Raw genomic sequence first — 13,073 nt, 5'->3', positions numbered from 1 at the left:
CCCGAGGTCCGTGGAGCCCCGGGCGGGACCTTCGGAGGTCTACCAGCCGGGACCTGGCCGGCACCCGGGCTGGGCTTCGCGAGGTCGTTGGGAGCCGGCTCTCTGGAACAAGCAGCAGCTTCCCTATATATCCGGCGGAGGGTGCCTGACGTCCCTGGCGAACCGGGACGGAGTTCCACGTCACCACCGGGAAAATCCGGCAAGGCATGCCGACTTCGATGGAGCGAGGGTCGAATGCGGCCGGCAAATCCAACCTCATTGACTTCCAGGGTTTCTCAAGCAACTTGACCTGCCATAAACGGGGACTTAGAGCAAAACTGCCGGCCGGCCGCGATCAACTTATGCGGCCGGGAACGGGCACTTTGGGCACATCGACATCTACAGGACACCTAAATGGATAAATCTGGATGGAATTTTCTGTCTTTTTACCTAATTTTGTGAGGATTCAGAGGGAAAATGAAAAAAACACAGATTTTTTTTTCTAATTCTTGCTACTTTTTACTACATTTCTAATTCTAAATTTTCAGCTAATCATCCAACTATGGTATCAAAAGAAAGCTCTATCTCTCCTTGAAAAAACAATATATAGTTTATAAGGGTACACTATTCACAGTAAAAGAGAATCATCGCTGAACCGACATAGCGCAAAAATGGCAAAATTTCTCCGGGATTGAAGGGGTTAAACCGCTCTAGTTTACAGAAAGCGCTTTTATGTGTTCCCGTTCTGTTATTTTCACACAAATCAACAAGGCAAACACACATACTGTCTTGTAGTAAACAAAAGAATGGCTCGGTCTCAATCACCCAGACCCTGAGATCCCTCAGATACTGAGGATTTTGGTGGGCCTTTTTTAAAATTAGACAATCTTAACTCCTCAGCATCCATGTGTACTAATCAAGCGGCTGATAATATATAGGATAGAATCTTATGTGATCAGGCTGGGAGTACATCTGTACAAGTTAGTGCTAATCCGTTTAAAATAGAGAAAATAACACTTCCTCTTGCTGACTTCTGGGCCTAGAAAGTTTTGTCTGGAAGTGGTCTACAAATTCAGGAGGGCGTTGTATCTCTAGAAAAGTAAAAGTTAAATAGTTCAATTTAGTCCTACAAAAGGTAAAGTGCCAAGTAATTCCGACACACGTGCACGCACACGCGCACACGCACTACAAAAATAAAAAAAAAACACACACATATATATATAGAGAGAGTGAGTTTTCCCCCCACAATGCTTTGTTGTTGACCCCCTTTTCTGCTTTTGGCCCTTTTGCATTGTCCCCAGCCTGCCCCTCCATTTAGTATTGATTTATTTAATGGCCCCAGCTGCCCCCCTTGTGTATTGATGCTGCCAGCCCAGATAAAATGCTTCCATGCAGGAGATGTATATCTGACTAATTGGTTCCCTTCTGGCTATCCCACATACCGGAGGGCAGCATTTTATCTGGGCTGCTCAGCATGTAAAAATGTGTCCTGCAAAACATAGCTGATGTGGTCACCCTAATGCTCCCACACCCAGCCAGCACCCACTTGTGAATGAATGCCCCCACACCCTTGCGTACTGCGCCCCCCCTTTAGTATCATGTCAGCCCTGCAACCAGGTTGCATCCACAGGACCGGCCTAGCAACCAGATTGGAAGCATAGCACTCAACCCCCCTCCCCCCCCGCAAACAGCCTCCCTGGGGCATATTTGCCCCCAAACTGCCTCCATGTGCCATGCCCCCCCCATTACACATCCATGTATTCATTAATTCGCTTGTTCACAAATATTCATTCCCTCAATCACACATACTCATTAATACAACCAGGGCCGGACTGGTTCACCTGGATACCGGGACATGACTGTGTACAAAGAGAGGTCCATAAGGTCCATGAGTTTGGTGTGGCGTTAAATAAGCTTAGAAAACAGCAGCAGAGGCCCTGTGCGTCAATGAGGGGGTGGATGTCTCATTTAAAAGAGCTTAGGAGGCGATCAATGATAGCAAGGCATTCAGTGACAACGAAAAACCAACGCCCTGTGACCTCTCCAGAGAAGTCACAAGCGCCATTGCAAGAGATTTTCCCTCTCGCAAGATGGCGGTGCCCATTAAAAAATAAGCAACTCCGGTACTGCATTCAACCATGAAAGTCAATGGAGCCCAGTTCTCTAATTACAATGTGATTAGTAAAATATATTTTTTTTAAAAATGCACAAATTAGAAAAAAATTATGTGGTAACGTCAAAATAATTATCCAGTGATGTCACCATCATGGGAACCATTCAGTTCCAAAAAAAGTACTGTATCTTCCCAAAACTCCTGCCGTGGAAACAGTTAAAATACTAGCATTTGAAATACCCATGGGGTGTCTTTTTAAAAAAAAAAAAAAAAAAATGATTTGATGGGGTAAATTGAATCGGACATGGAGGCAGGATGACACCATGTCAAAGTTTAAAAATGTGGACTTCCAAATTATGGTTCCCAAACCAACCCAAATAACCTGACAAACACATGCATGTGGGGGTATCACTGTACTTGGGAGATGTTGCTGAACACATATTAAGGTGTTTGTAAGTGACATGTACCAGGAGCTGTTAATTTATACCTAAAGTACAATTTGTGTGAAAAAATCTGGTAAGGGCTGGTGGTAGAATTAGTGCATGGAAAGTATTAAAATACCAGCATTTGAAATACTCTATTTACTCTGTGTTTACAAAATATATGGAGTAAATCGAATTAGCAAGGTGTCCTAAATAGGACACGGGGACAATACCAGATTTTTTTTTTGGGGGGGGGGGAATTTGAAATAGCTACTTGTACCTTTTGCCCGATAACTTTATTAAAAAGCCAAAAACCATAAAAACTTAGGACAAATTTTATAATCTATTAGCAGGTTTTTTTAATTAGCTTTTAAATAAAAAGTAAGAAAGTTATTTTTGCAATTTTTCACCATATTTTTTTATGGTATCTAAAAAGCCCTTCTTGTTCTGGGGGGAACAATATAAAACTTTATATATGGAGGTCCCTCATTTTTTGTTAGGCCACCGACTCAGGTCTCCTTGTCCAGCATCAGTGCCTGACCTCACAAATGCTGAATAGGCACAAATTCCAACAGATGCTCCAGAATATTGTGGAAATCCATAAAGTGAAGGCGGTTATAACCACAAAGGGGTGTCTACTTATATTAATGACCATGGATTTGCAATGGCAAACCTTGTCCATTAAAAGGACACACGCTTAATTGCTGCATAGCCCAGTAACTACAATGTTACTATAGATAGACAAATAGTATGATTCCAATGAAACACGGGGGTGGGGATCATATATGTGAAGCGGATGGCAGCTAAAAAACAAACAAACCATAAACCTTAATCACATAAAAAGAACGCAATGGCTTATCTAGGTCTGTTTCTTCTTAATAAATGTCTGCCAACATCATCCTACTTTGTGTTTGTACAAAAACACTGCAGAACTGCCTCACCTGGGTGCAAAATATCTTGTTCAAATCTGCAACATTTTTGTTAATGCAGCCATTACCACGTCTTGCATTTGTCTAATTTAGTATGCTTGGAACTTCAATGCAGCATAAGTGCCCAAAGACTTTCAGGTATTGACCCACACAGCTGCCCTACCTGTATTTGGAGAAAATCTCATTAACCAGGGGATATAATGCACAACATTCTCCCTTCGTCCTGGACCTCCAAAGTACTGAAACGGTTAACAATTGTCGAACCCCATCTCTTTACGCTATCTGGGTGACCCTTTTCAATCTGGTTTCTATCCAGAACACTATACTAAGACAGCCCGTACCAAAATTACTAACACTCTCCTCTCTGCAGCCTTTGATACTCCTGACCACACTTTCTCTTACAAGCCTTCCCCAAATACAGCTCTCTACTGGCCAAATATTTATTCCCCCAATGTACCTTCAGCATCTCCTTCTCTGGTACTTGTTCATCTTCTCCACCACTCATTGGTGTCCTTCGGGGCTTAGTTCTGGGGACTAGGCTGTTCACATACTAACGTATACTCATTTATAATGTAAAAAATGTACAGATTTCAGGAACAAAATAAGAGACTCAAGGTGTCTATAGTTGTATTTTTATTTGTTACAAAAAACAAAGCAAATAGCTTTAAATACACAAAAACAAACAAAACATTGATCTCAAAGTTATAGAAGAGACCCCAAATGCCTCCTTGAATAAATTAACAAAGTGTAATAGCAGCAGAATATATAATTAAATAAATCAATCCATTACTTTTACCTCCTCTTGTAATTTAAAGACATTTAATAAAACACAAGGACACGTGTTTATTTTACAGATGCTTCACTTTCACAATGTTCATATATGAGCAGCTTGGTTTGTTCCAGAAAAAATGGGCTTAAACAGTTGAATCTAATCAAGGAATGTCCCAGTGTTTTTTTAATTATAATATATTCATAAGTGAATTAGTGATTTGTTTTGGTACTGTAAGATACTTATGGAAGAAAATCATTAAACCACCATTTGTGTAATAACATTTCAATAAAATTGTTTTACTGCTATCCCATAATTTAAATAAATGTAACCTAATGCCACGTTGAAATTTTTTATTACGTTTACAAACAAACAAAAAAAAACAAAAAAAAATAGTAAAGATAACCAAGTGAGGTAATGAAACATTATTTTCTATTAAAATTATTTATGACATAAACATGATAATAGGACTTGGCCTGTGTAGTGCAAATGCTTCTTTTGTAAGTACAAACATCAACCATGTGTCTATTAAAGCCATTTAAACAATTTAACAATGGCAGGAAAATGTTGCAGAATAAAACATGCTAATAAAATAGCCAATGAGAGTATTAAAAGTTTATTACCAACAGAGAATGGTTAACCATTGGCATTTTTTTGCTTGTAAAATTAACCCTGATATTTGCGCCAAAAATGAAAACATGCTAGAGATTGCATTGGAGTATCATTAATTGAGGATGGGTAATCAAAATAATGGAATGAGAGGCAATTATAGAGTTTCAAAGCATGGCTATTAGAGGCTGGTCCCTAGAGGAGAAACATTGTTATGGTGATACTCCTCAGTATCTTAGATCTAACAAGCAAAAGAGAAATTTAGCATGGCATTATTGCTGCTTCTAAGAGTTAGGCGTCTGCAAACAAACAAAAAAAGTGCTTTTTAACAAACAAACGTCTCAACGCGGTTCTGTGTTTTAGATCTTTGGTTCGGTAGGTTGATGGTGAAGGCATCAGATCAGATATCAGATCTCCAGCCTGGGTCTACGTGCTGCTGGACAAAGCTCTCACCAGTATCTTGTCCTAAAGCATCAAAGAAAACAAAGTGAGCTACATAACACAATAAAATCTGATAAAAAGGAATAAAGAATGTTGATCAGCGACTCTGTTCCTTTTGCTATGCATTCTACACAATTATTACAATTTTACATACATATGTTCTTCCAAATTGTGGATGCAAGTAACCAGTAGGGTGTTCATAGCATACAAGAAACAGTACAGTGCTGTAAAAAACAACATTTGCCCCTTCCCTATTTATTTAGCTTTTTTACCCCCACACTTAAAATGTTTTAGATTATCCAACTAATTTAAATATTAGACAAAGACCGTTATTTAAAACACAAAATGCTCTGAAAAACTCCTCTCCTTATATAATCCGACATCAAACAGAGATCGGATTATAACACTAGAATCCAGATCCCCAGCAACGCTGCAGGGGACCTGGATTCCCCTGTCAGCCGGTGGGTGTCTGTGCGATGTGCACAGGCAACTTCCGTCTCCACTTCCGGCGGAAGTGAAGGGGAGTAACGGAGGCTGTCTGTGCGCATCTTGCAGACCCCCACCGGTTGACAGAGAATCGAGGTCTCCTGCAGAGGATCATCCTCCTTCAGCTGGTGGGTGTCTGCACGATGCGCACAGATAGCCTCCGTTACTCCCCTTCACTTAAGCTGGGGCTTCTATGAAGCTCCAGTGAAAGTGCCTGTCAGCAACGGAGGTTCACAAAACACCAGGGAGTCGGGAGGAGGCACAGTGGTGAATGGGAGGGGGGAGAGAGGCAGAGTGGTGTATGGGTGAGTTATAGTGGTGTATGGGGGGTATAATGAATTTCAGGGTAGCAGAGTGGTGTATGGAGGTGTAATGAATTTCAGGGAGGCAGAGTGGCATATCTGGGGGAGTTAGAGTGGTGTATGGGGGGTATAATGAGTTTAAGAGTGGCATATCTGGGGGAGGCAGAGTGTGAATCAGGGAGAATTTCAGGGTGTTGCAGAGCGTTTAGGGGGGCAGAGTGGCATAATAGGGTGCACAGTGGCATATAGGGAGCTATAAGGCATAAATGGGGGCGAGTGGCATATTGGAAGTTATAAGGTATATCAGGGGGCACAGTGGCATATAGGGAGCTATAAGGCATATCGATATTAGGCATATAAGGGGGGCATAAGACATCTGGGGGTAAAAGGTATATCAGGGGGCTCAGTTGCATATCACTGGCATATAAGGAGTATAAGGCATATTGGGGGCACAGTGGAATCTCTGGCATATAGGAGGTATAAGGCATATCTGGGGGCAGAGTGGCAAGCTGGGGGTCAGATGTGCAGTTTGGTAAATAAAAAAAATATAAACAAGGCTTTTTTCTCATAGTTTTTATTAAATATGAAAAATAGTTAACATGAATTAATATTTACCAATAACTTTGTATTACAAACCTAGTTTGAGAAACACGGTGTTTGGGTTCTTGTAGCTTTTATTATTATGTCAGTAAAATAAGAAGGTGAATAGAGAGAGGCCATTGTGATAAAGAGATGAAAGTGTAAATTTTTAGTTTTTTTTATTACATTATTTTAAAATGTAAAAAACTATTTGCATTTTTTTAAATCCGATTAATCGAAAAAATAATCAGCCAACTAATCGATTATTAGAATAATCGTTAGTTGCAGCCCTAATCTTAGCTTTCTAATTGGCCTTAACTAATACAACCGAGGCCTGCAGTTCTTTACAAGTTACCCAGGAGATCACAAAATAACAAAGACTGTGTTGTTTATGCACTCTTTGGAGAAAGCTTGGAACAATGGTGAAATTAACCATTAAAAAAATCCTCCATTTGTAGCGAATAACCTTCTTAGTGGTTCTTAGCCTTAGAAATGGATAGCTGAATTGCTGGTTAAGATGAGTAATCACGTTATAGTTTCCCATTCTTCCATTCATTATTATTATTTGTTTTAATTTATATTTATTTTATTGGCAGAAAAGATGGGCCAATGGCTCTTATATTATGTTTCATCATCAGCCCACATGTTCTCAATGTAGAGACATTGGTTTGAATTCATGGCTCTGGTATATATGGTTTCTTTAATGGTGGGGTCGGTAACATTCACTGGTTTTGTTGCGAATTAGCTGGAGGGATTGGTTTCCCCAGGAGGGAACAACTTAAAAATTGTGAAACTAAATGTCCTGGAAAAACATGGAACTTTTTCTGTAAAACTTATTTCACAAGATGGTGAAAATATTAGAAGACTACTTTTCTCTTCCGAGGTCAATTTAATTCTTTTAACATAAAAAGAATAGCGATTCATTTTTCTGTAGGTCTGCATGCGTGTGCAAATTATATGTCCGTTTTTACTTTTTGTAAATTTTGTTCACTTAAGGGTGAAATTAGTTGCAGTTCGAAAGGTTTGACTTTCTGATGGGAATCGGATTTAACCCTTCTGTGAGAGGAGATTAGGGGATAAATCATTTATGGTCTCGTACACACCTGCAGGTGGTTCATTAATGTCCAAGCCACTGAAAAGCTCTGTAAGTTCTTCATCATTTAGCAGGTCGTCACAATCATCAAGTCTATTACCTGTATACCCTCCAGCATCAGTGCAATACTTTAGAAACCTACGGATAGAGAATGTAAAATGCTCGAAAATAAAATGGGATTAATTCATTAGAGGTAGATTAACGGAAACGAAACGTTTCGTGCAAGGGCTGAGATCACTCCACTTAATTCATAGTTAGGGATAATATCTGCTAAGGTTTATTTACATTTCTGTGAAGGTTCAATTCCATCAGAGCATTTTCTGATATTTTGCAACCAGAATGAATGAGTCAAAATGTTATGAATGAGTCAAAATGTTACATGGATTAAATAATATTGGCATTTTTTTATTTTTTTTTAGGTTTTCTGCATTAAAGTAACAAAAATGTTAGGGGGCAACCTTGCGTACCAACTCCCCAGCCCTATAAGCGATAATGTAAGTTACTTACGCAGACCAGTTGGGATCCTTGCAAAGTATTATTGGGTTGCCCACCACAATTAAGAGCGCCTTTGCTCTTGTTATTGCCACATTAAATCTCTGCAGAGGGAATCAGAGAACATGACTTTAACGGAAGGAGCCGCAACAAGCAAAACAAAGACTAACATACAGCTACTACATGTTTTGCAATACAAATGCATATCAATAAAAAGCCCGTCACTGGACATGTAATAAAAATATACTGTAATTTAACAGATTTAAGTTTCCTGGTAGCCATTACGATCTCAATACATTTTCACTTGCACAGTACATTATGTATTTTCATTTCAAGCCTCTCCAACATCCTGTTAAAATAGGTCTTCATAACAAGTTCCCTACCCATTATAGACTAACATCATCCTGGAATGAAAAGGGTTAAGACATAATACTAGACAAAGGGAGTATGCAGATGCGGACATGGGGGAGCCCTTTCTATTCTAATGCGCACACAGGGCACAATCGAACCTTTAGTCCTCAATAATTCAAGATAACCCCGAGATTAATGTGCCGGATTAAAATTATGGCGTAAACCCTTTCCTTTTAACCCCTTCATGACCAGAGGTTTTCTCATCCTAGCGACCAAAGCTCTTTTGCCCGTTTTACTAGATGACGTCACAGCTTTCTTTTTAGGCTTTGTGTACCCAACAATTGATCGTTTCAATTATAGATGGGGAATTCTTTGGAAACCATGTTTATACGCTCCACAAGCCTTGCACGGTTAATCACAATACCCGTGATCAGTCTGCAAGGGGGTTCAGAGGTACCAGGTTGGTCTGCATAGACCCGCTGGGAACTCTTTTACATTGAACGTAGTTTCTGGCAACCACAAGGACAGGAATTCCTTGTTTTTTGTGTGTAACTGGTGCTTGCGCCAAGCACAAGTACAATGGATCCAGTTTTTATTCCTGCTCAGAGCGTGCATCAGAAAAACCTCCCGCCGATGTAAAGATTATAGGATGTATTTTGTCCTTAGGTTCACCTAGCATAGTCACCTATCTTCTTCCACACCACAACAATCACTGACCCGCGTAGCTTCATACAACACTTTTGTAAAATTTAATTGAACACATGATCTCTTTTGTTCCTCATCCATAAACACTCAAAATTTTCTATTTAGTCTTTTTTGGTTGAAACAACAGACTGCCTAAAGCCTTCCAGTTCTTCCACCGAAAACCCCAACTTGCAGGTGTAGATGTATACAGTTCCTTTCATTCCACAAGACATATGCAACACTTCAACCTTGGCAGGTTCTTCCCAAGCCCAACATGTTCAGTGACATGTTTCCCGTTGGGGCACAACGGGAAGAATTTCTGCAGCTGTAAGCGTGCATTCCCGTTTTACAAAAGAGTTATGGTAGGATCCTACATTGGCGTCACCAGCAACTGCATCTCCCATGACAGAATCAGGATTTCTCTTTATTCATTTTTCCCATCTTTTCAGACTTACCTTGGGGTTCTTCAGAAATCCCAGACTGAAATCTTCATCAAACTTCACATAATCTTTGGTGCTTCGCACTGTGGATATAATAATCACTTTCCGTTCCTGACCTTGAAATTCTTCGACTGAGCCGACCTGCAAGAACCAGAGAATTCTCAATAGGAGTTTCCCCTAAAATCAGCATAACATATTTGGCGCTTGACAATGTGGTTAATCACAGAATACAACTAGTTGGCAGACTGTTACATCTGTGCATGAAAAGTGGTGCATTTTACAGAAGCGCGTTTTAACATGGAAAACATGCCTTAAAATGAAAGGCAGAGATAAACTGATCTCCACAGCTATATTCTGTAGAAACTAGAGACACATTATACTGACTTTTCCAATCAGAGCAACTACTTTGGGGATATTTGGCTTAAAAAGTAAGAGGTTTTTATACTAGATCTGTACTAAAGAGGAATACGTATCGTTATCAATTAAGGCTACTTAAAGAGGGGAAATAATGTAACATCAGACAGAGCAGAGTGATTTAATGATGAGATATAGTCATTACCTTCAGGTCTTTGATATCAGACACCCCTTTAAACTGGAGGTCAATAGCTTTTCGGATTTTTTCAACCTGAGGGAAGAGAGGAGTAGAGTAGAGTAGCGTAAAAAAAACAAACAAAAAAAAACCCCTAAACAATACAGTACCAAACCTGGTAGTTTAGCATTTCTGTCTGGTTAACAAAATGTAATTAATTTAGCTTATTTTTTGAGCTATGCAATTGAAAATTGCTTCCCTATTATATTCACAGGGCATATGCTTACTCATGTGTCAACCTGCCAGCCAGCTCTCTTACTACTAGTCTCTTCGGCTTAATCATGGTATGCATTCTGGAAAGCGTCTTTATACTTATTTATCCAATATTCTAGAGCCTCGCACATGTAAAGTTTCAGAGTACCGTCACCGCAGATTTTAAGGATGCCGATCAGGTCCAAACACCACCTCTATGATCAACGACCTCTACCAGACCATCCGGACCCCATCAACTCGCCCCCATCTAAGCAGTCCTCTCCTACTATTTCACTTCCCCCCTCAACACCGACTAGTGTAAATTCACAACAGCAGCGCCATCTTGTACCAGTTTGTTATTGTGTGTCATTTTAACCCCTTAAGGACAATGGGCAGTCCCTAAACCCATTGAAAACAATGCATTTTGAGCCCATACATGTACGGGCTTTGTCATTAAGGGGTTAAATTATGCCACTGATTGTAACAGCGCTACAGAAATCTGCTGGCGCGATATATAAAATTGTTTGGAAGTCTAAAAGGTTTCTATTTCATTTTATTAGACATTTTGGTAAGCTGCCATCTTTACCTGTTTCCTGTAAGGAGAGATGATACCGATGTCTTTAGGGGAAATCTTAGCCAGTCCATTCCTCCCCTGCGTTTCCAGCAAAGCTGTTAGATATGATAAAAGCGCATCAATTTCATTGCGGTTGAAGAAGGATGGGCTGTTGCCTTCCCGCTCATCTTTCCCCATTACACCATGGAAAATTATTGGAAAGCCCTAACAAAACAAACAAAAAAAAACCAAACAAACAATTAGGGTAACAAATGTAAGAAGCTGCGCAGAAATGAAATACCGGTTTATACCCAACAATGTACTGTCACATCTATGAAAAATGATAATTCAAATATTAAAATTCACATATCACAAGAGATATATTCAAGAGATGAATGGTACACGGTCCCTTTAACTTTATATAGGGTCTCTTTTGCACATGCAAGCCGGTTACTTAGCGGTGGAGGAGCAGGTTAGAGTAGAAATGGCCTTTCACAGTAACCAGACTGGTCATCAGTCGCACATTACCTTACGAGGCAACTTTTCCCATGAGCAATAGGAATTTGACAGCAGCTGATCTGCACATGGTTGAAGCTCATTATCATAAAACAGCTCGTTCGGAATCTTCAGAATGCTGGGATGCGATCTATGGAGATGTTAAAGGAACAAAGATTAGCTCACCTACTTTTGAAAGGTAAGGGAAAAAAAAGCCTAATTTCACATACACTATGTGGACAAAAGTATTGGGACCCATTTGCATAGGTGCTTAAAGTCAGGCACCTAGCCATGCAGTCCGCATTTACAAACATTTGTGAAAAGAACGGGTCTGACGGGCTTTGGGGAGTCTAGGTTTGATGGATGCCAGGAGAACTTTACCTGTCTGCATTTGTGCCAACTAACGTTCGGCAGGAGGCATAATAGCGTGGGGCTGTTCTTCAACATTTTATCTGCAAATTTGATATCTGCTTGGAAGGATATATTTGGATTTGAAAATATTTTTTTGACTGTTTAGTAACCATTTTCTGCCATAACAAGGTATTGGAGCTTTAAAGGCAGTTTTACATTCACACGGAGTAATTATTCTCAGTGGTAGGCAGTTTGGAACAGACTCCAATAATAACTAAATAAATACTTCCATGCCTTGTGAGCAGTTATTCTGTCTCAAAAGGGCAATTTTGCTGATATCTGTAATATTCTTCATATATATATATATATATATATATATATATACACACACACGTGAATCTATACGTTTAACTTGTTAACCATAATATATCTGACCATATTTACGCTGGGAGTTAAATCACTGTCTAAGCCACCAGCGTGATACCGTTGCCATACGTATTACATATCAGCACCCACCCTTTAAATTATAAAGGAATTAAAATGAAGGCAGCAAAGTTCTTCCATGCACTCAACATTTTTACAATTTACAAGCTTTTCTCAGTGCTAAAAGACATAGTCTTCATCGGTAGAGAGGATCGTCATAAGGTCTTGACCGGCCTGCTGGAATACTGGTACTGGAAGCCTTTTCCACGTGGTTGACCGCAGCAGATCTATGCCAGGCATTTATGACACTAAAAATGTTTAGTTTCTACAGTAAACATATCGTAAAAAAAAAAAATCAGTCAATTTATATCATAATCTGCAGAATATGAGACACACACCTGTAGTTCTTCAGTAACTTTGTGACAAACTGGGAGTTGTAGCCTTCATTATTTTTTTGGTAAAGAGAATTCTCTGTCATCAGCCTTTCAAGCAGAGACTTATCTGCAGGACACAAAACGACAATAAAAAATGTATTTTAAATTATAAAAAGGTGGTTTAAAGAAAGAAAGATTGTCAACAGAAAATATATTAATAGTGACTTTGGCAAAGTGTAAAAAATGGCTACCAAGTTTGGCACGGCTCTCATAGTTCTGTAAAGGTACAGTTTAAAGCTTTGGTTCAGATGCATATGTTGAGTTTGAACCCAAGCTGAGGAGGTTGAATCATTCACCTATAGACAATGAATTTGGTAAAATCCATACTTGGGAGATGGAGTTAATTC

General features: G+C 39.5%; 1 protein-coding gene across 1 annotated transcript in view; it reads right to left on the bottom strand.

Annotated features, from left to right (window-relative positions):
• Positions 1–5,221: 5,221 nt before the first annotated feature.
• LOC149298355 (RNA helicase MOV-10-like) overlaps positions 5,222–13,073 on the bottom strand; it is a 32,714-nt gene continuing 24,862 nt past the window's right edge. Inside the window, exons 15-22 of the mRNA XM_089487507.1 lie at positions 12,691–12,793; positions 11,552–11,669; positions 11,057–11,248; positions 10,249–10,314; positions 9,705–9,830; positions 8,230–8,318; positions 7,733–7,860; positions 5,222–5,286 (exon numbers count right to left, since the gene is read on the bottom strand). Coding sequence (XP_089343633.1) covers positions 5,222–5,286; positions 7,733–7,860; positions 8,230–8,318; positions 9,705–9,830; positions 10,249–10,314; positions 11,057–11,248; positions 11,552–11,669; positions 12,691–12,793 — 887 coding nt within the window. The remainder of the gene's footprint in view (positions 5,287–7,732; positions 7,861–8,229; positions 8,319–9,704; positions 9,831–10,248; positions 10,315–11,056; positions 11,249–11,551; positions 11,670–12,690; positions 12,794–13,073) is intronic.

The sequence above is a fragment of the Sceloporus occidentalis genome, unplaced genomic scaffold, assembly GCF_023333645.1.
Source record: "Sceloporus occidentalis isolate IW3139 unplaced genomic scaffold, rSceOcc1.0.p SCAF_33, whole genome shotgun sequence".
Taxonomy (NCBI): Eukaryota; Metazoa; Chordata; class Lepidosauria; order Squamata; family Phrynosomatidae; genus Sceloporus; species Sceloporus occidentalis.
Note: the sequence above shows the minus strand (reverse complement) of the source record. Positions and strands in the feature narration are given on the sequence as shown.